Source organism: Anopheles maculipalpis, chromosome 2RL, assembly GCF_943734695.1.
Source record: "Anopheles maculipalpis chromosome 2RL, idAnoMacuDA_375_x, whole genome shotgun sequence".
Taxonomy (NCBI): Eukaryota; Metazoa; Arthropoda; class Insecta; order Diptera; family Culicidae; genus Anopheles; species Anopheles maculipalpis.
This window is the reverse complement of record NC_064871.1, coordinates 53,146,665-53,168,037: the sequence shown is the minus strand read 5'-3', so window position 1 is coordinate 53,168,037 and position 21,373 is coordinate 53,146,665. Positions and strand designations below refer to the sequence as shown.

At 44.1% G+C, this 21,373-nt stretch overlaps 1 protein-coding gene across 1 annotated transcript in view; it reads left to right on the top strand.

The window, feature by feature from the left end:
* Positions 1 to 992: 992 nt before the first annotated feature.
* The window catches only part of LOC126559643 (mushroom body large-type Kenyon cell-specific protein 1), an 80,824-nt gene continuing 60,443 nt past the window's right edge, over positions 993 to 21,373 (top strand). Inside the window, exon 1 of the mRNA XM_050215813.1 lies at positions 993 to 1,088. Coding sequence (XP_050071770.1) covers positions 995 to 1,088 — 94 coding nt within the window. The 5' untranslated portion in view covers positions 993 to 994. The remainder of the gene's footprint in view (positions 1,089 to 21,373) is intronic.

The window sequence follows — 21,373 nt, the reverse complement described above, 5'->3', positions numbered from 1 at the left end:
ATTTCGTTTATTTTCCACCTTCCGGTTCATTTTCCTTCCCTATGTCCATCCGTTTGGTGGTAGTGCTTATGTTTTTCCTTTTTGTCTGTAGTACACAGACAAAAAGGAAAAACATACACACTACACAGTCTGTAGTGTGTATACTTTCTCGAGCATTTTTTAAATGTATATAATTTTTTTTTTTCGTTTTGTTTGTTTTGCCACTAGCAAGCATTTCCGTTCGTATCGGTGCCCGCTCGCACTATTGCCAGAGCGTGCTGTTGTGTGCAGCAAACAGGAAAGAAAGCGCTTCGGAAGAGTTGCGGACGTTACTTGGGCGTGCGTTGCGTCCCGTTCGTTCGTTCGTTGGGTGGTGCATTTTGCAGATGTCACTCTGTCTCGCTCATGGTTGATTGGAAGCTCTCCCCAAATCCCAACCACTTGTTGTGGATGATATTCTTCTAAAATATTTTCCCATTATCTTATTTTCTCGTTTTAGGGCGTTCGTTCGCTTCCGCTTTCTACTTTCAGCTGCTACAACTGCAATCGTCCTGGTGCTGGCCATATAGTTAAGGGGGTGCGTGTGTGTTTGACGTGAGTTTGTGTACGTGTTTTTGGGGTTAAGGGAGGTGTGGTTCGTGCATTCCATTTCCGGTACGGAATCTCCTTAACGTGCAAACGAAGTGTCGCGGGTGTGAAGAAACAGAACCTCCAACGATAGTGCACCGTAGAAAGCCGTCGATAACAAACGAAAACGACAGCAACAAAAAACACACACACACAGAGCATAGCTGATTCTAGAAAACATTGCAACAGGTGTCCAATCCTCTCATTTTAGTGAATTGATGTTAGCGCTTCGAGATAGTGCAGCGTGTGAGATGGCTAATGTTTAGCGAAGATTTTGTTCCATAGCCAACAAATTGCGACACCGGGACCACCACCACCTGTGGCTTCTGTGGAGCTTCGTGGTGCTCCACCACACTCCCGCGACCAAATCCACCGCGACGGCCACACGATGGCAGACTGTTCGTACGCTCGCTGTGTCCAGGAGCGACGCTACATAAGACGCGAGCTGGCCAAGTGGACGAAAAATATGGTGCATATAGTCGGTAAGTGTATATTTACTGCTTTCTTGCTTTAATCTTTCCCTCGATTTTAACGCGCCACTACGGAAGTATTGTTTTTTTATTATTAATCCGATACCTCATCATTGTGTCCAATCCAATGGCACTGGCAAAGACTATCGGAGTAGAGAATCGGTTCCAACAAATGAACACACACACACACATACACATTTTGTCATTCACACCTGGTGAAACTTTATAGTACAAAAATTAAAACATTTTGCCCACGAGCAACAAAAGAGTCGTCTTTTGTTGCCATGTCGAAACAAAGTATTTCTTCGTGCTTTTTTTTTTTTTGTTCGCTTCCCATCCTGTTCTTGCAGCGGTTCCGTGTACGACCTCATTGCCAGACACACCTCGGCAAATCGCATCTGCATCATATAGCGCTTACTGGTGATAGTAGTGGTAGTAGCGCATTCGAACGCACGTTGGACGCGCGCAACAAGTGAAATTTTCCTATATTTTCGAGCTGCTTTCTGATGTCTTTTTTTTTTTGTTTTTTGTTGCGTCCCTCAAGAGTCCTCCCACTCCTACTTTGCTTTTCTGCTAGGAAGTGGTGGAGAAGTGCATCCCTTCTTAGCTCTCGCTAGCTTCTGGCACACGCAGCAGCAGCAGCAGGACGGGAAACTTGTTGTTAGCGGCACGTACCAGGTTCACTTCTTTGCGATTTTTATTTTTATTTTTTTATTCGTTTGCCGTCGTCCTCCTTCTTGATGCTCCGTACGCCTTGTGCATGTGCATGTCCTTTCGGGTGGACGCGATAGTGTGTATATGTCTTGCAGGCGCACCCTGAAGCTTGAAGCCTTTTTTTTGTGTGTGAGAAAGAGGGAGCGAGAGAACGATATATATAGGTAAAAACACTCTCGCAATGGAAACGCCACGCCAACCGTCCCGAAGTTGCACTCCGGCGGCGATCTGGCGTACACACAGTGAAAGAAGAAGAAAGTCGTCGTTGTATATAAAACCGAGGACTCAACTCGTCTGCATCGGTGGTGGTTGCTATGGGGGCCCGGGGGCCTTGCTTCAACAGGAAATATAATCAGGTTTTTGCGCTTGTGTGTCAGCCGTTTCCGCTTTTCGTTAGTTCCGTTCCTTCAAGCGCACACACACACACAGACACCCTTCAAAATTGTGTGCCTTTTATTACTGTGAGCTGCGCTGCTTTCGGTGTGGCCTTCCTTGGGCTTCCTGTGCAAACACGAAAATACCAACTCTCCCGGGACGGCTTTGCACCCTCCGACTGCCGCAGTTCCTTAGTTCACGCGTGTTGCATAGGGAAAACGATCAATTTTTGTTGTGCAAAGTGGCCCTACCATCATGGGCCTGTGGCCAGAGCCCGATTTGTCTTGTCCTAAAGCTTTGATGGGAGTGAGTGTGCGAAAATGGCATCCTCTACCTTAATCTGTCTCGCTCTGCACGTGGAAGGCAAAAGAAACCGTTCTCCTGCTTGAGATGGTTGCACTTTTCTTTAAGTTCGTCTTTCTGACGCCTCGCTCTCTTGCTTCACAGTCTGACTGACGCGTAGATCGAACGGGAAAACTTCTCCAATGCGTCTTACGCCTTACGCCCAAAAACACGGCGTAGTCGGAAGGAACGGAAATGTCACTTCCCAGTGAACCCGAGCCCTCCCAAGCGTCTTATCCCGTTGCCGAGACTCTGGTAGTCCAATTTTCGTTCGCTCTCATCCACCTTCACCGCCATCCTTCAGCCTCGGTGAACTCGGCCTTTGCTTCCCATCATGGAGCGTAAAGTCCTTATCGCTTTTCGCCGATGAAGTTGCCTGCTTCTTCCGGATGCATCCTGCCAGAAATGGAATAAAACACGTGACTGTGTGGTGGAGATGGTGACGTTTGGGTGAAGCAGAGTGGAGCTTGGAGAGTCTAGAGTTGGAGGAATTTCCGAGTTATTGGTAGTGGTGGCACTAGCACACTACATACACAGCCTTCGTACTCGCGTGTGTATGTGCGCTATAGGCAACAGGTTTCCGTTTCAAACAGGACCGCAAACAACGACAAACGCTGCCAACAGCGAGAGGACAACAACGGTAGTTGCAGACGATGGCGTAAAGTTTTCTTTGCACCACACAAAATCGCTATCGCCAAGTATGGCCCTGGGTACGGTCTGCTGTTTGCTGGTTTCTGCGTTTGCGTTTTGTAGAATGGCGACGGGGGTTTTCGGAGTACAATGACGCTGCGTTAGCGGAAACAGATGGGTAGAGTATGGTCTTTTCACACACAAATAAATCAATGAGCGATATTCAATATATATATTGCACCGATTGATAATGGTGGGAACCGTCTAGCCGAAATCTGGTGCCGCACAGCGATGGTAGTTGGATAATGCGTTATTCATTCGGTGAAATCGATACCACTTTGTCACGAAAGCACGAGCAGAAAAAGGGACCTTCTTCGGTAGAGAATGGAAAACCTAACCTAAACTAAATATATCTATTGTTTGGGCTTTAACTGCCGTTTATAATAACGTCAGACATCTGCATTATTTTCTAACTTATGATTCGAAATGTCGCCCTATTAATTGGCAGGAAATGTGTCACACTCCCAAACCCACACACGATAAATCCCAAAAAGCAACTAGTGGTTGCTCGCCAGACAAGCTCTCCTTAACCCTATGTTGCACCCGGCCCATTATCTCGCCGTACTTGGAATGTGTCCAATACCGCCAGCCCAGCAAGTGGTCGTCCCTGCATCATGCACGAAATCACTTAATAACTTAATCCCTTTAACCGACCAAAAACTGACGAGCGGCCAAAAACATTTGCCCAAACATCCGAAAACATGTGTGCTGGCTAGTGAACAGAACAGAACGAACGAAAGGACGAATGGACGAATGCTCCCGTATACGCTCGTACACGCTCATCTGCCAATTATCGTTCTCGGGCCCATGCTTGGAACGTCCAACGAGACCCGACACTACCGCACCCGAGAACTGAACGAGTACAGCACGTTAGGCCGAAAGTTAAATGGCACCGAAAACTCGGCAACGATCAACTTTTTGTGCGGGGTGAACTTTTTGAAATTGATAGAGATAACCACCCTTGTGACGTCGAGTCCTTCCGCCTGCATTCGTTCGTTCGGCACATGTGGTAGACATTTCGGAGGAATTTCGGAAAATTACCGGCTGGTTGGCTCGCCGTTTCGTTTCGCAAGACTATTTTGGGTGCAAACGATACAAGGATGCGTCTTCCCTTTTTTTTTTTTTTTTGGAATAGAGATAAACGGTTGAAATCGGACTGAAATCGTCCGGGCTGTCACTCAAGGGGACAGCTACCGGAGCCTTCTATGTGTGTGTGAGAAATGCCACTTTTTGTATCCGTTTTAGCAATCGGCCTCGTAAGTGAGTTGTATCACAAGCATAAGGATGGTAGCGAGTGGTTTCCCATCCCAGTGGAGCAAGTGTTTGAACCGGTTGCAATGGACACGATTCAACAGCAACAACAAAGACCGTCCTTTTGCACGGAATTCTAGGTTCCTGCTCAGTTTGGCTTTTTTAACCCACTGAAACGGGGCACACAAAACCGTAAACCATAAACCAACAGAATTGACCATTTTCGGGGTAAATCTGTTCACCCGTACGAACGTTTCAAAAGCTTCTGGCCCCGTGCAGAAAAGGCCAAGTGCACGGAAGCAACCGCCTCATACAACGTCCAATAAGCTCCAGCCTGTTGCATATCTCGTTGTTGCAGAAGCAAAAGAGAAAATACGGTCAACACCATAAAACAAAAAAAAAGGAAGGTTTTCGATGTTTCGATGCAGCTGGGCAGAGAATTGGTTTCGAGCCCAACAAAACGGAAGCCAATTTTCCCATCACCCGAACGGAGCTTTTGGCTAGCTTCCTGTTTCCTGTTGGTTTATTCTTTTCTTGCTTTTTTTTTTTTTTTTGGGGGGGGAATACAGTCGGCAAACGACAGACAAGCGTCTGGTGCTGGCTCTGCTGCATGAGAAAAATCCCACAAAATCCAGACATGGAAACGCATGGCTTGCCAGACTGTTGCATATGAGTGTCCCAGTTGTGGCTGTCGGTTTCGTTTGCTATGTTTCGCTGGTTATGGAGAGGAGACCATTCAGTGCAGAGGGTGGAACTTTATCCGTATCAGAAGGTGCTGAAGTACCTGTTGGTAAGCTGTTGGGGAACGTTTTTTTTTTGGCCTAGTTAGTTTTTGCATCATATTGTTAGTGTTCATTGGATAAAATGATCTCTTTTATATGATTCTAGACACTTCAGGTTTGTTAGTTTTGAATAACCGCAGAAGGCTTCATAGTCATTGGGGTCTACAATGACTTCAGTAATAGTCAGTTTTTTTAGATGTTTTGATGTTTAACGTCTAAAATACGAATGTTCAATAAAGCTAAAAATGCAGGGAAATGCAAATGATAGCGTACGGCGGGCCAACTTTAGCGAATATCGCAAGCGCTTATAAAATCCTCGCGCACTGATATAAAATACTCCAATACTTTAGCGAATTACCACAAATAGACACAAAATCCTACCAAATAGATACTGAAGTTGTTGCGATTGATATGAAAAATGTACGTATATTAGCCGGTTGAAGAGTTGAAAATGTAAACAAACTTTTTTACAATACTATTTCATGAAATTACTTAGTTTCTGCGAGCGAAACCCAAATTCAAATTATATTTTTAAAGTGGTTAAACGTGCTAGGTAAAATCTGTTTGATTTAAACAAAAAAATTATGTTGGTCTAGCACTGCACTATTTCAAATTTGGTGCAAATGCTGGTGCAAATACGTACCTTTACGAGAATGATTGCATGCACCAAAAATTAACCCACGTTATGCTATTTTCATAATACTCACAGGACACAAAATTCGCAAAAATAAATTGTAGACACTTCGCTTGCTAGATCAACATATTTTTTTTAATCTACACGGTCTTTGCCTAGCATGACAGAACGATGTTTGAACGCATTTGTATATACGTACTGGTTCAAATCTTGAAATCAAATTTTAATATGTTTTGGGATACGATTTTTAATTTTTCGTTATTTGATGGTAAAAACCAACCAGTTTATGTTTAACCACTATAAAAAATATAATTTGAATTTGGGTTTCGCTCGCAGAAACTTGGTAATTTCATAAAATAGTAACGTAAAAAAAATTTGGTTACATTTTCAACTCTTCAACCGGCTAATATACATTTTCCATATCAATCGCAACGACTTCAGTATTTGGTAGGATTTTGTGTCTGTTTGTGGTGATTCGCTAAAGTATTGGGGTATTTCATATCAGTGCTCGAGGATTTCATCACCGCTTGCGATATTCGCTAAAGTTGGTCCGCCGTACGCTATCATTTGCATTTCCCTGTAAAGATAATTGATTCATGATTGGCTTGAACTCCATTTCCAGTTTGTTTAAAGAAATGTTTGAATTTTTTTTGCATACCACGTCAAATGAAACATTGGTCGATTCTAATTAAAGAATTGTGATCAAATTTGTAAAAAAAATTCTGTAGATTTCTGTAGAATTTCTGTAAATTAAATCATCCTAGACTCCAACCAGTGCTGTCCAATGTTAGCCAATTTCCACCAGGCGTCTCCATTATCCCAACTGCGTACACTTTAAAGTCAGATATTTTTGTTAAACAATTTCATTCATGTGTGATGTCCTCGTGACGCGAAAAGAGAAGCTTCGTTGAGTGGTTAAGAGTGGTCGTTTCATTAGCGAATGTTACCGAAGTTGTTGATGCGGTAAATCTAAACCAAACATCAACCACCAACACACAGCAGACAGTCCACTTCCCGGAAGGAAGGCATACTATCCCGGTGCAGCGTCTTCACGCTCTTTCCAACGCGTTTTGATTTCACCAGATTTTGTCGTCATCCGGTCATACGGTGGACGGAATTTTCGTACCAACGCAACGCGGATATTGTTTGTTTACGAGGTCGAATCCCAGCCCGCACATACGACCAAAAGCTCGCGACAAACGGCAACGTGTACGAAGATAATTTCATCCTCCCTGCATAGCCGAGGGGGAGTGCCTGCAGCACTTTAGACGCTCGTCTCATCATACGATTCCGTACGCTAAACGCGTCAAAAGTGCAGCACCAAATACCACGGGTTGGTGGTTTGGCGTTTTTCGATGGCGAATAAATGGCCGTGACGCCGCGGCAATGTTGCGACCAGCGCATAGTGCACGTTTGTTGGCAGCATGCCCACCACCTCTGTCTAATGGTGGCGAGCTTCGTCTGGGTTTGCAGCCGGAAACACTTGTTGATGGGCCGATCCAAACAGTCAACCAGTGGCAGCAGTATGCCGGTATGACCGTTGAGCACAGAGCATACTGTGCCGGCAGAATATCTTTTGCCCGACGTTGGGAAACGTAGGACGGAAGGCCTACTCAACCGCGGTCCTTACTAATAACGGCAACGCGGGGCAATGGGCCGTATGCAGGAGCGCCGAGATATTGCTGTACTGGCCGGATGAATGGAATGCTGGTAAAAGTTTGTGTCGTTCTGCTGTTGGTGTGTTGTTGGCTTTGTTGTAGTTTACGTCGTTGTCGCTGCTTCCGGTCTCATCGGTCGGCAGTATTTAGCGAATCGCGTGAAATGGAAGCTCGAGACAGAGTGGAAACTGTGTTCGAAACATTCGGAAAATTATAATTCATTACCAAACAGCTGTTTAGTAAAAACAACCTAGAATTATAATAATTTTACTTCTTAATTTCGATCATTGACTTCACACACACACACGTTAAGTTTTGTGGAGAATGTGTGTTTGTCTATAATGCTACTTGTAGCTTTCCAAATGGAAAAACAGAGTTACAGAGCGATAGGTTTTCCCGTAAGCAAGCAACAGGTTGTCAAAGTCATCGTCGTTACAGTGCTACTTTCGGAACCATTTGCAGCCAGAAACCATACAAGCAAACAATTGCTGGAAATAGGCCAAATGCACTCGTATCTCCAGTTCATAAAGATGCAATGGTTTTAGAACGTTGGTCCATGACGGCAGGGTGAAATTCGACGCTTGAGGGTAAATGTTTGCTAGTGAGGATTTTAGCTTTCGCAAAAAGGCTGGCACGGAGGCGTTTCGTAGTTGGGTTTTATATAAATAATTTATTCGTTGCCTTTAGTTAATCTGATAGTAAAGGAAGACATTTGAAAACTTTTTGTGATAAACTCATCCAGCTTTTATATTCTAATTTATAATTTAGGATTCAAACTTCAATTTATTTTTTAAATCACCTCTAGGCACTAAAAAACCAGGGCATGGCTGCCGCCCCTTCTACCGGAATCAAACTATCATTAAACCGCCTCAAACTCTAACTAATCCTTTCTGTTCGAAGGATTTTCATTCATCTAGGAAAAGCATTTTTTTTTGTTCCCACCTCTCCTGTCCCCTTTCTTTGTAGCATAATTTTTCTCGAATCCATTATCTGTGACTTCATTTTTTCATTCCTATGGAATGTTTCTTTTGAGCGTTGAAATCAATTTTAGTCTTCAAACATCAAACGGCTAAAAAAAATCTTCCTTAAAACATCATAAACCCCGTTATTGGAATTGTTTAGCCAAACGGGTGTCGATAACAGAGCTAAAGCCTAACTTTTTCGCTCGATACTTTTATTTCTGTCTGGATATCTAGTTTTGTCGTCAATCGACAGGGTTAATGCTCGCCCAACAACGATAACTGTATTCGCAATGGAACCGTTAAGGCGCTGAAACTTTCCGTCCCTTCTCAGTGGCTCGCCTTTTTTTTCTCTCTCGCTTACTTTGAAGCGCGAAACAAACTCCTGCCGAAAATTCTTCGACTCGTCTAGTTTTGATCGGGAACGACAGATTTTTTTCTACTTCGTACTTTGTGCATTTCCGTTCTTTGTCCAATTTCGAAGCCAATTCGTCGCCCTGTTTCGCTCCGCGGGCGAAGAAGGCAAATCGAAGAAGAATGCTTCGTTGGTCCGGCTGCTCTTGCTGATGGTAGGACACATACCCACGATGTGAAGCGAGAAAGAAAAAAAATCCTCCAACTCACCATTTTGGAGGACCTTCGTTTCTTCATTAGAAAGTCCCCGGCAAGCGAGCGAGCGAAAAAGAGAGCAGCTTCAACGAAAGGAAAAAAAAAGCTTAAAATATACCATCACACTTGGACAACGCAGTGTGGAGTGCCCCCCTCGGGACAGCAAGGGAAGCAAAAATTAATGATTTTTTTCACAGCACACCATGTCCCACACCCCCCTCTTGTTCCCGTTGGTTTATCCTTTCGGCGGCATTCGGTTTCGGGCAGGATCTAATTTTTTCCCACCTCCACCTTCACTTGGTTCCTTCGCTTGGCAAGTGTTGCCCAGCTCACAACGGGTCCGACGTTGTCCAGGGCGAGTCCCGGACATTGCACAGCACTGGCGCACGATGCGCTTCCTTATGTGCTTATTTATTATTCATTTTCATTCTACACGCCAGCCATCGCCACGTTGGTCGCCACGGCGGTGGGGATGGATGGCACACGGCTGCGAAACGCGATATTGCGTCCTTGCGTTGCACCCTTTTGTGTCCAACCCGGGGTTGCCACGGTCCCTATGGTCCGAGTTGCCACCTAGCTCTAATTTTCATGCATGTGTGTGTGTGTATGCAGGAGACATCCGTCTGTGTAGTTGAGTGCACTCGTAGGGTCAATGCAAAAACCGAATATCAAAGTACGTGTGCGGCTAGCTACTCTGCCCCGAGATCCTCAATTCCTTCATCCACCGGGCAGGAACGAACGGCCAAGAATGGTGAGGTGAGAAAAGCTGTGCTTAAAAAAATAGGATGGTCATCCTTTTCGTTTTCGATCGTTCCGTTAACCCCTTTGTGAGCAGACTAGGACAAGCTGGTGGCCTGGACATCTTGAGCGAGATGTCCAGTCGGGGTTCGGATTTTTTAGTGGAGAACAAACAAAAAAAATTGATGTTATCCGCTTCCGCCAATGCCAAGACGCAAACTATCAACCACTGGCCTGGCTGGATGGCTGAGTAGGCGACGAAATTGGCGACCAAATGCACACACACACACATACACACAGAAAGGCACACGCACACCTACAACATCGTTACAAACACACTGTAGCATACAGTGCGGAAAACGAAAAGTGTATAAAAATTGCATCAAGCTTTTTCCCTTCCTTCCCTAGTCTACACCACCCCCGCTTCTGCAAAAATACAGTGGGTGGGAAGAAAGGAGGTTGAATTTTTTCCCGATATGCTCCTTACTATATCCTACGCCTCTGTTTCATTCTGTCACTATGGCCATTTCATTTTCGCTCCCTTTACCGCACCTTTAGTCCAGTGTTTCTTTCTCTTCCAGTGGGGTTTGGGTATTTTTTGTGATTTTTTTTTTTTTGTATTTTTGCTCTGCTGCCATGGAGATTTTTCTTCATTGCATTTTCTCCGACAAATGCGCAAGAAGAAAACCCCCAATGCGATTTTAGATGAAGTTGGAACGTTTTTTTTTGTGACTGTTGTTGCATACGTTTTTTATACATTTTTTTTATGGCCTGTTTCGTTTGAGTTGAAGGTTGATTTTTTTTTTTGGTTTTGCATGCTTATTTCTTCTATCCTTTCTGCACGCTCGATGAGAAAGATGCGCAAAGCGCAAATGCTACTCTGCACGCAAACTCTACACGAACACCGATGCACCTAAGCAGGAAGTATAGCTATTTGATGGTGCCGTAGCTTGTTTGCTGCTTGTCCGGGAATTGGCGTTCAGCTATGCCCTGTTGATCAGTTTCGTGTACCCATAATTGTATAGTTAGGACCAAATTTTATTTGAAAAAAAAGAAAAAATTCAATAGGTTTGAAAAATTCGACTAGTGGTTGTTGATTTTTAAGAAGATATTAGCTGTCATAATATACATCAGATTTATTTGGTTAAAATCAGAAGGCGAGGTTTGAGAATTAAAACCTTCTTGAGGTGTCTTCTTCTTCTTTTTGGCTTAACGACCTCTAAGGTCATACCGGCCATCGAAATGGCTTTCTAGACTGCCGATACCACGTAGTTGGTTAGTCAGTCCTCACTACGGTTGGACGGTTCGAATGGTATTTGAACCCCTGCCCTGCCATTTGAAGACCGGCGCCGCTGTCGCCTACACCACCGGGCCGCCCCGGTGTCTCGATGTTCTTAAGGTGTCATAAAAGGAATAAATAGCAAATAACTACAAGTACCAGTTCCTCAATACAAGAAGAATACGCATTTTTGTTTTGTATATCTGGAGGCTACTGTCATCCAGAGAAATCATTTTCTAATCTTTTTCTAACCATCTAATGTCCGACGATCTACGAGATTGATTGATACTTCGTATTTGAATTCTCAGTCCACTCTACGGAGGGACGATCTGGATGGGATTTAACTCCCACTTTTCTTCTTCTCGGCTTTCCAACCTCTTTGGACTATCCACCTAGTTGGATAGTCAGTCCTCAACTAAAGGAGAACGGTCCGGATGGTATTTGAAAAAACCGGCCCCTCTGTAGTTCCCCATTCCCCAGTATCGAGAGTATTGTGAACTATATCTTTTTCTTGCAGAAAAACATGTTAACGTTTAATTTTAAAACTCTTGTATCCTAGCATGTCAGCTAGACATTTCAAATTTCTACACTATTTGTGTTCGTTACTGTTTTATTATAACGTAGGCTGCTGTCATTGCTCGGTGGCATGCCACTAGTTGCCAGCGAAATGTATGGGATTTGACGTTTGACGTTCAACCTCATCTATTACATTACCAAAAAGTTTCGCTTGGTCTCCGGGTGAAACCCTAAAATTAATGTTTAAATTAATTAGTGACTAGTGGGTGGTCTAGTCGTACTATAGTGTCCGAAAAGTAAGGTGACATTAGATGTCAAATATCAAAAAATAAAAACAAAAAAGCACCTTGTTTTTATTTTCCGTTTGTCAACATGTATGTTTTTGACAGTTCTGCAACATTTCAAGTCACAACATCAACCCGGCTAGGAGTGACAATTCGTTTTCCGGAGCTGCGCCAAGTGTTTTTGTCCACCTTGACCATGTCCAAGTTTGTGGAGCAGCGCGCATGTATCAAATTTTGTTTGCGCAATGAAATAAACGCTGCAGAAACATTGCGGATGTTACAAAGAGCCTTTGGAGTTTTTCGCAACAACTGTCACCCATATTGTTCCACAACCGCCGTATTCGCCAGATTTGGCACCAGCCGACTTCTGGTTGTTCAACAAGCTAAAACGGCCGCTTCGGGGACACCGTTTTGACACTATCGAGGAGATAGAAGCCGCAGCAACGGCGGAACTAGAGGACATCACAGCATCCACGTTTTCCGACTGCTTCCAGGAGTGGGAGAAGAGATAGAAGAGGTGCATGGCATCGGAATGGGATTACTTCGAAGGTCAATTTATTTTCCGGGCACAGTAGCTTAATCGGAAATGACGTCGTTCTCCCCATGACAAGAGCGGATATCATGTGGATAAGAGATCTTAAGATAAACCAACGAAAATTTTCTTGATATGCTGTTTAAAACACATTGAAGCTTAAATACATAGACAAATATTTACTGGCATTATTGAAAAATCTATTGCAATATTGAACCATTCGCATAATAATATTAAATACTTAACATTTCAGGCATGATCACTTTCGCACACCAAACGTCCATAGTACTCCTCTTAATACCGGTTTTGCGATCGCAGCTTTAATAAGTATTTCAATGATTTTGATTTCTACATGTCACTGTGGTCGTTCAAAAATGTTGTATGCCAACACTAAACTTTTTAGTAATAAGGCCAGGCCGTTGGTATAACCAATAAAAATATGTTAAATATGTCGCGAAGCGTGTCTCTGATGTGATTAGTTGTTTTTATTTTAACGGATATTTACTTTATTTGTCTCTCTTTATATTATGCCTCTGCTATTGTATGACTAGTATTATAAACATCTTGCAATGTCTCCCTAAACAATCATTGTCGAACGCATAATATACAATAATAGTAATGAGCCAATCTTTCCTAAATTCTTTAAAATAGCATCAATCACAATTTGACATTTGGGACATGATAATTTTTAAAATGGATCCTCATGTAATAGAACTGTACGTGAGTCTTTAAACCATGTGAACCAATCAACAGTATTCTTCCATTACTCGTTCCCAACGCACACACACACACAGAACAGGCGTTGGTTGGCACTGTTCCAACCAGTATGCATCAACAAACCACCAACAGGTGGTTTTGCCCTTGCGTTGTGGCTTTCAACGCTGGCTGCATCACTTGCCTGTAGAGCAAATCCATCCTTCGAAGGAGTCGCATGGTGGCAGTTTCTTCAGACAAGCCACAAGTGTTGTGTTGTGTAAACCGGTTTTCGGAAAAAAAGTGTTGTTTGTGCAACAGAAATTGGCTTTAAAACATAAAGTTCGTATCTTGTTCTGCCATCTCGGAATAGGATGTGATGCCGGGCTTGCCGCGTTAAAAGAACGAACCAACGATGTATTACATTAAGCTCTTAAATTATTAAACTTGTATTACACTTTCTCGAGATACATAATATAGTTTATGCCACACAATACTAATATAAAACACCATGGAACGAGCTTGACTGTCGGATGATAAATATAACCAAAGGAAAATAATTAAACATGGCTTCACTTCCTTATTTTGAAAACAACAAAAAAAAAAAGCTTCGCAAACCCCCGAGCAATAGAGATAGCGAGATAAACCAAAAATATAAGAACCACTCTCAAGGTGGCTCCTTTGCCATACTCTCTAAAAATGGAGCTTTGCAAAAATAAAAAATAAAGTTCCTATATAATAACATTTGGATGCATTATGTAGTTTTTCTTGCTATAGTTTTCACACACAGCAAAGCGCAGCTTTTACTTCCTTTTTTTTTTTTGTTGCTCTTCCGATTTGCCGCACGTTATCCTCCGGCCAGCCCTGTGTTCCATTTTTATGGCGATTTTTTCGGTCTCCAGTCGGTATTCCTTCGCACCGCGTTTCACGATTTTTCCACCCTTCCATCCCTTCCAATTGCTAGTTTTCCTCATTTCCTCATTTTATTATATTTTTGCACTGCTCTCTGATGGCGCACTTGCGTCTCCTGGCCCATTTCTTGAGCCACTACTTAGTGCTCTTAGTGTTGGTGTTTCCCTCGCTTCGTTCACACACTTACGAACGTTGGAAAGAATTCCTCCGGTTTTTTTTTCGCGTGTTGCTCTCGATCCGTTTCACTGCTGTTATTACTTTTGCATCCGTCTGCTCTCCCCAGGTCTGCTTCTGCTCGTGCCTCACCACAACCACGTCCCCCCTTCGCCGATCGTCACCGACTGCCCTTTCCGCAAAACTGTTTTTAGTTATCAAGCTTCCGTGGCGATTTGGCTACTTTTTCGTTCGTCACTTTTCGTTCGTTCGATTCGACGACGCTCGTGCATCGTTCGGTGGCTCGGAGGATTTTGTTGTTTTCTTCCAGGATTTTATATTTTTTCGTTCGTTCGTTTTTTTTTTTTTGGAAACATCCCGAATCCCGAAGGATTCCTGTTCGTATTTGCCATTTTCTAGTCGTCTATTGCGTTCCCCGGGCTCTCCGCAATTCTCCCCCCCCACCCACCCCGGCCCCCCCCCCAGAACACTTCCCGATGCATGATGATCACGGTCTCTTTCTTGCCTGCACACCACACACACAGCTGCCCCGTACTACCATTGTATGCGTCGGTGCAAGTGGGTGGCAGTGGGATGCAGTTTTTTTTTGCTCCTCTTTGTTTTGTACATTTTTCAATTCGGAGCTTCCTTCCAGCCCCGTGTGAGGCAGGCTGCCCACGATCGTGTAATCGCGATGCATTTCGGCTTCCTAGTCGCTTCATCGACTTCGCGTGCTGTTCTCTTGCTCTCTCTCTCTCTCTCTCACTCCGTCTCGTTTTCCTCTCATTGGTGCTTTCTCGCTCCCTCTTACTCGGGTGCTCTTTTTTGGAATGCATTGGCACAAACACTACGGCATCCTTGTTATGATGTTGTAGAAAAACTAGTCGCCACGAGCCAATTCTCCAAGCGCCATCTTCTATCCCTAGCTCTTCGTCCCCGGACCGTAGTCGAAATAGGAATTCGTTGGGGGTTCGTTTGGAGTTCGGCAGTTTTCGGGTTCTTCTCCAACCATCCCAACCCGACCCAGCCCACACCCACCAACCAGTCAGCCAACTAACGAAACTAAATACGTTCGTGCTTCATCCCCATTTTTGTTGCTGCTCAGATGCGGCCAGAAAAGTCGAGCGGGGTGGTAGATCGGCGATGGGAGTACCATGGGAAAGATGTCGAATAGTGTGGCACTAGACACCAGCACGCTAAACCCTGCTGCACTGCTCCTCCACTTGATCATCGCGTGCTTTGTACACTTTTTCTTCGAGAAGAATGATGCGCAGGGTGGAAGGGAAAGGGGTGAAAGGGAGAAAGGGAGAGGGAGGGGTGGAGGGGGATTTTTCGGAACCACCGAACCGCTCACCACTTCCTGCGTCACGTCTGCGTTCCCCGTCCCTCTCCACCTGCTGCACTTCCGCATTCTCGGGCGCAATGTCGTCGCTTTTATTTGGACAAGTTTTTCGTCGGTGGCGAGTGCAACAAGTGACTCTCGCCCGGACCGGGTCGATTCGGCTGGTGTAGTAGTTCTCGAACAACAATACCGTGCGCTGCTAGCTGCTATCCATGCGGAGTGTCCATCCCGAAATTTCAACCGTTTTGCAGATAGAGTTTTCAAATAAAGTTCATCAGTTGCGACACAACAAAAAAACAGCAAAAAGTCTCAAGAAAAAAAAGAGGCGAAACTTTAAAAAAAACCCTGTGTTTTTTCCCGGTGTTATATTTCTTTCAAACGAAGTGATATGAGTGGGCGTGATTTTTTTAAAAAGAACTTTCTAATACAAATCATGCACTCATATGAGCCACCTGTTGTTAGCTCGGACGGCTAAAGGTTCAACAGCTGACCGTGGTGGAGACGCATGGTGGTTTGTGGTACGATGTGTGTGTGTGTGTGTGTGTGATTTAGATAAAGAAAATTGGTAAAATTGTGAGGTATACAAACGGTGACGTAACACTCAAAAAGATTCAATATTGTGACTAAATAATAGCACAAAGTGATCGTTCGTGAAGCTGCTTGCAAAAACACTCGATGTGTCATATTAAAGTACCGATGACAACTGGTTAGGGCGAAATGTTTTGCATTGGTTCGGAAGTGACATCTCGTGGTGGAGGTGGATTCGTGGAGCAACAGTCCAATTCAAACTGCCACCACTTTCTTCACCGCGTGCATCATATGTCTGTGTCGGTGGATCAGCTACAGCCAACGTCGTTGCACGATCTACACCCAATTGAAAGCGCTTCCGACAAAATGAACAACGTTGGTGAGTTGTTGTAGTATTTTTAATCTAATTGGTGATCTCATATTTGCATGTCTTATAAAATAAAGGAACATTTGGCTGTGTGTTTTTGAGAGAAAATTGCAGCAATCATTAGCAATCGTTGCATGAAGTTGATACAGAGCAATTGGATGCTAAACAACAACCTGTTGATCCAGCTGTCAATAGTTTGCTCTGTTACGCATTTGTAATTTTGAGAAAATTTTTAAATAAGGAGTAACTTTTGAAACTCCAGGAAAAACCTGCAAATCCTCTACATAACATGATGTACAAATTTATCTAAAAATACCACAAAAAGTCAAATGAGCTTTCTTGTTAAACTATGGCGTGAACCACGCCCAATATGCAATTTTTAACTTATTATAACAATTGATGGTAATATGATCACTTCTTTACAATATGTTATCAAAATCAAAAATTTCTTTACTTAATATGAAGACGATCGCATACATCTACATTCGTGTAATGCTTAACAGCATCAAATTATCCAAAAACAAGTGGTTTATTAAAAAGTTTTACAGTTGCTTCCCTGCAAATCCTTAGAGAATGCATGCGTCTAAATTGAGACGTTTTCAACCGTTTTATATGTGCTTTCATCAAGTGACTTTTGTGTATTACAGTGAGCGGCCCCCCTCCCCCTTCATATAGTTTATGCAAACTTTGGCCCCATTGCTACCCGTGACACGCTTATCAGCGCGATGCATTTTAACAGTACCAAACGCATACCACGTACGCACACGCAATAAACTATTCTTATCAAAATAAGGCTCCGCTCCGCTAGACGCTAATCACACACAGAGATTCGCTAACCATCAACAGCTGGGTGGAAATGCGGAGATTTCATGACTATTAACAACTGATTGTGTTCCCTCCGTCCTATCAGACTCATAAATCCAAGGTTTTCTGCGAAAATAAACAAAGCTCACATAGCTGTTTGTTGGTTGTTTCATCGTTTTTTTTTTTTTTTAATCGATTTTAAAACAAAACTACCGACAGTCCGACAAGTGGAACTAAAAACCTTGCTGAACGGTTAGTTGTACCGAAATTGTGTCTTTTTTTTTTACTTGATTAAACACATCTCTTTGTATGATTGCCAAAAGCAACTCATTATTTCGGTACCACTCGTCTGATGACAGGGTGGTGTGTTGTGACGCACAGTTCCCTTGCTTTTCCACGAGCTATTTTATTTGTTTGTCCAGGATGCTCAGGGAAAAGAAACGCACTCTAAGATGGTGAGTACGTGTATGCGTGTGTGTGTTTCAACAAAAAAAAAAGTCCACGAAAAAGAGGACAATAAGTAGCGAGACATAAGAAGCGATCTCAACATGCTGTGCTGTTGCTGCAGCACCAATGCAAGATGCAACAAGTTTCTTTGTCTCGCTCGGTTCTTCATACGAGAGCGTGACACACGCTCTCTTTCTCTCTCTCTCTCTCTCTCTCTCTCTGGCGCTCTTTCCATCGGTTCCGTTTTATGTCCTTCGAACTCCCCATCGCGCTGCGCACTTCTTAGATCGTCTCTCCTTGCCTCACTTCCCCAAACCCCTTTTTTTCTTACTCTCTTCCTCGCTCACACACTGTCAGGCTGCTGCTACAGCGTTTCTCAACGCATCATCATCTTTCATCGTCACATTATCGTTTGCATCGGTTTGCAAGACTGCCTTATAATTCCATGTACGCAAGAAGTGCCAATTTTCTAAGCACGTTCCAGTCGCATGGACCGCATGAGCCTCCAGGGGATGAGCGCAAGAGTGAGCAAGCAACAGGCTCAGCAGTGGCATAAGAGTGTAACGAAACAGCACCGTCCTAAATATGGAATCCAAAAAAAAAAGCAGAATTGGGAGCATTCTGTCCACCTTGAACGAAGCGAGAGACAAGATTTTTTAGGCCACCAAATTGAGACTCCAAAAAAGGCGCAGCACGTCGCTAGGAGGAAGCAAGTAATGGTACGGAAGTGCGCCAATCTTTGCGTGTACACCATCACCGCTAGCACCACCGATACTACCGTACACACAAACGCACACTACGTAGTGTGATCGTGTTCGTGTGTTAGTGTTTGTTCTCACCCTCCGAGACTTTGTTCTCGGCAATGTGTTGTCGCACACCTATCGTTATCTCGTTCTAAAGTGCATGTGCAAAGGGCAGGCTGCACTTCTTCCCAAACTCCTCACCTTATCCTTCCCCGCACACACAGACACACATAACTAAAGAAGGGGAAAACGCACTCGGTTGTTCTTTATTCCGCAAGCACGCAGCGAATGCGAGTGCAAGCGAGAATGCACCGTGCGTGCGAGACTGCGACAAAAAGAAAAAAGAAGCAGCCCGCAGAACGAGTGCAACGAATGCAGTTTGCACTCACTGCAACCGCGATTCGCATGCGCCGTTCGTGGCCTGTCGAATGCAATTGTTGGAGTTGGTCATGATTCCCAGTCTTGCTGGGGCTTTCGTGTGTGTGTGTGTGTGTGTGTTGGTGAGTGCACGACACTCGTGAGTGACTGACCGTACCATTTCCCCACCGAGCCGGATGCATTTGTGTGCGTACGTGTGCTCCCTTTCAAGTGGTGCGAACGGGACAACAGGCGGTTGCAGAGCGCGCCTGTGCTCGACACGATGGCATTCAGTGCTTTGCGCGGCGTTTTCCCCGTTATTTTTTCAGTCGCATCAACGCACTGCTCCGATATGCACCGGAACGCAATTTCGGACGCGGCCCGAGTCGACCCGAGTAAGCAGTCTAGGTGTCCCACAGCCAAACCCATTCACACAAATCCGTCAGGCCCGTCAGAGCTCAACTCGCTTAACCCACGCGGCGGTGGTTTGGGGCGGCAAGTGGTTCCCAGTGTCGCGCTTGTTTTTTTTTTGTTTTTTTTTCTTGTGTTTCGCCTGCAGTTTAGTGGACCGGATGGATCACTAGGTGCGCCTAGTCCCAATCCATGTGTTGCGGGTTGTGTAGCGCCGGGGAGACGCAGAAAACGGCTCTAGCTAAATCCTCAAAACGTTCCCAAAAGTGTCAGTGTTTTTTGTCTGTTGGTTAAGGGTTCTTCCTAGTGAAACGGAGGGCAATGAAGAGATCAGTTGTTTGTCTTGGGCTTGGTGCAAAATAGCCTGTAATTTGTGCGTGTGTCTGAGGGTACGTGTGGGTGTGTGTGTGTGTGTATGCATGAAGATGCAGTGAGGTTGACGGAAGTGATACGCGCTTCCGCATCTGACAGGTAGCGGCGGCTTAAGTGACCAAGCATTGGTCCTAAAGAACAAAGCCATCCCAGCTTTTCTCTGCAATTTCGGAATAGTGCTTGCGTGTGTTGTGTGCGTGTGCGTTGCTTTTTGGTGGTGTGATTTAATAAAAAAAAAGCACCAAAAATAGTTGTGCCTTATTCTTGTGCCCTGATCACTTTAAATAACAAGATTGTCTCTATGCCCTGCAACTGCGACCAGTGGCAATTAATGCTAAGTGTCTGTGCCAGTGCCGAGAGCGAGAGAAACTTGTGTCCAGAGTGTGCCTGATCGGATGCACTAATGCATGCACACAAATGCGCGTCGGAATATCATCTACATCGTTTTGTCCGAATCCTCTGAGATCGAGTGTGAATGTTACGATCGGAATCGTAACATCGGAACATCGGAATCAAATTATCCACCACGGCCTGCTGCTACGCAACACACAGACAGTAATTTGACAACCGAAGCGAAAAAAAACACACAAACACCCAGTCAAATGGGCACGAGCCGCTCAGCCGTCAGCTACCTGAAGTGCCAAATTTCGAGGCAAAGAAGGAAAAAAAACCTCAAAAAACCCCTCCCGAAGTGGTCAAGTGAACTGTAACGTAAAATCGGCACCAAAAATTATTGCTAAAATACACAAACAAAAAAAAAAAAGAATTAGTAAAAAATGCACATAGTTAGCTACAATTTTTTGTTTTCTTCCACAAAGCACCCTCAAGTGTTCCAACTGTGTGTTCAAATTATGTTCGTCTCGAAACGTTGTATGTCGACAAAAATTTTGTGTGTTGCTTCAAGCAATGCATGGTGTCGTTTGTTGGTGTCGTGTAAAGTTTGTTCGTTTCATGTTTTTTCGGTTGTTTATGTTTTGTTTGCGATTATTACCAACCCCTCCGTTCGCTTACCCACCCAATCCAAACGTCCCTCTTAGTAAAGTGTGGGTTTTTTAACAATTTTTTTCTTTGTTAAAACTGCTCGCACGGTTAAGCCAAACCCCGTTATAATCGCGCGTGCGTGTGCGGTAGAGTGATCGTTGGGGGTTTTTTGAAGTTTTTTCGTTTATATTTTGTGTGTAAGAAAAAAAAACCGGGTCAAACTTTTTATTTGCTTGTTTGACAGCATTTTGGTGAAAAATTCTGCCCAAAGTTTTCCTTGATTTTCCCACTAGAAGCTGATGTTAAGTGAAGCGTAATATTGAATGTTTTTATTTTGTTTCATTTGTGTGTAGTTTCGTTATTGTTTTTACTCAAACTCCTTCCCGAGAAACAAGTTACGATCGCGTGTCTGAGTGCAAATGTGGGCGTTGGAAAAACTTACCTCAACAAAGAAGACAGATACAATCCCGGTACCGGAACAGCATCCACATGAAGTGCAACGGCAGAGCTGCATTACTATGCTACTTAATCGAAATAGGAAACGGGCACTAAGCACAACGCAACACAGACAGCTGACAGCTCCGCTGTCAGTACCAAAAATTCCACCAACAGCATACAAAGATATCGAGGATCGAGTGCAAAGTAGGTCATTAAATGGAAGCAAAATAGCTGGCGATCGTGCTCGTAGCTTCTGGTGAAATCATTTACTTAGTGTCCTAGTGCTTGTCACCAAACAGTGATTTTTGGCCGTTTATTTGTGTGCCGAACCTTACCGTGCTCTGCACAGTGGTCGATCTTCACGTGACTGCAATCTATCTCGACAG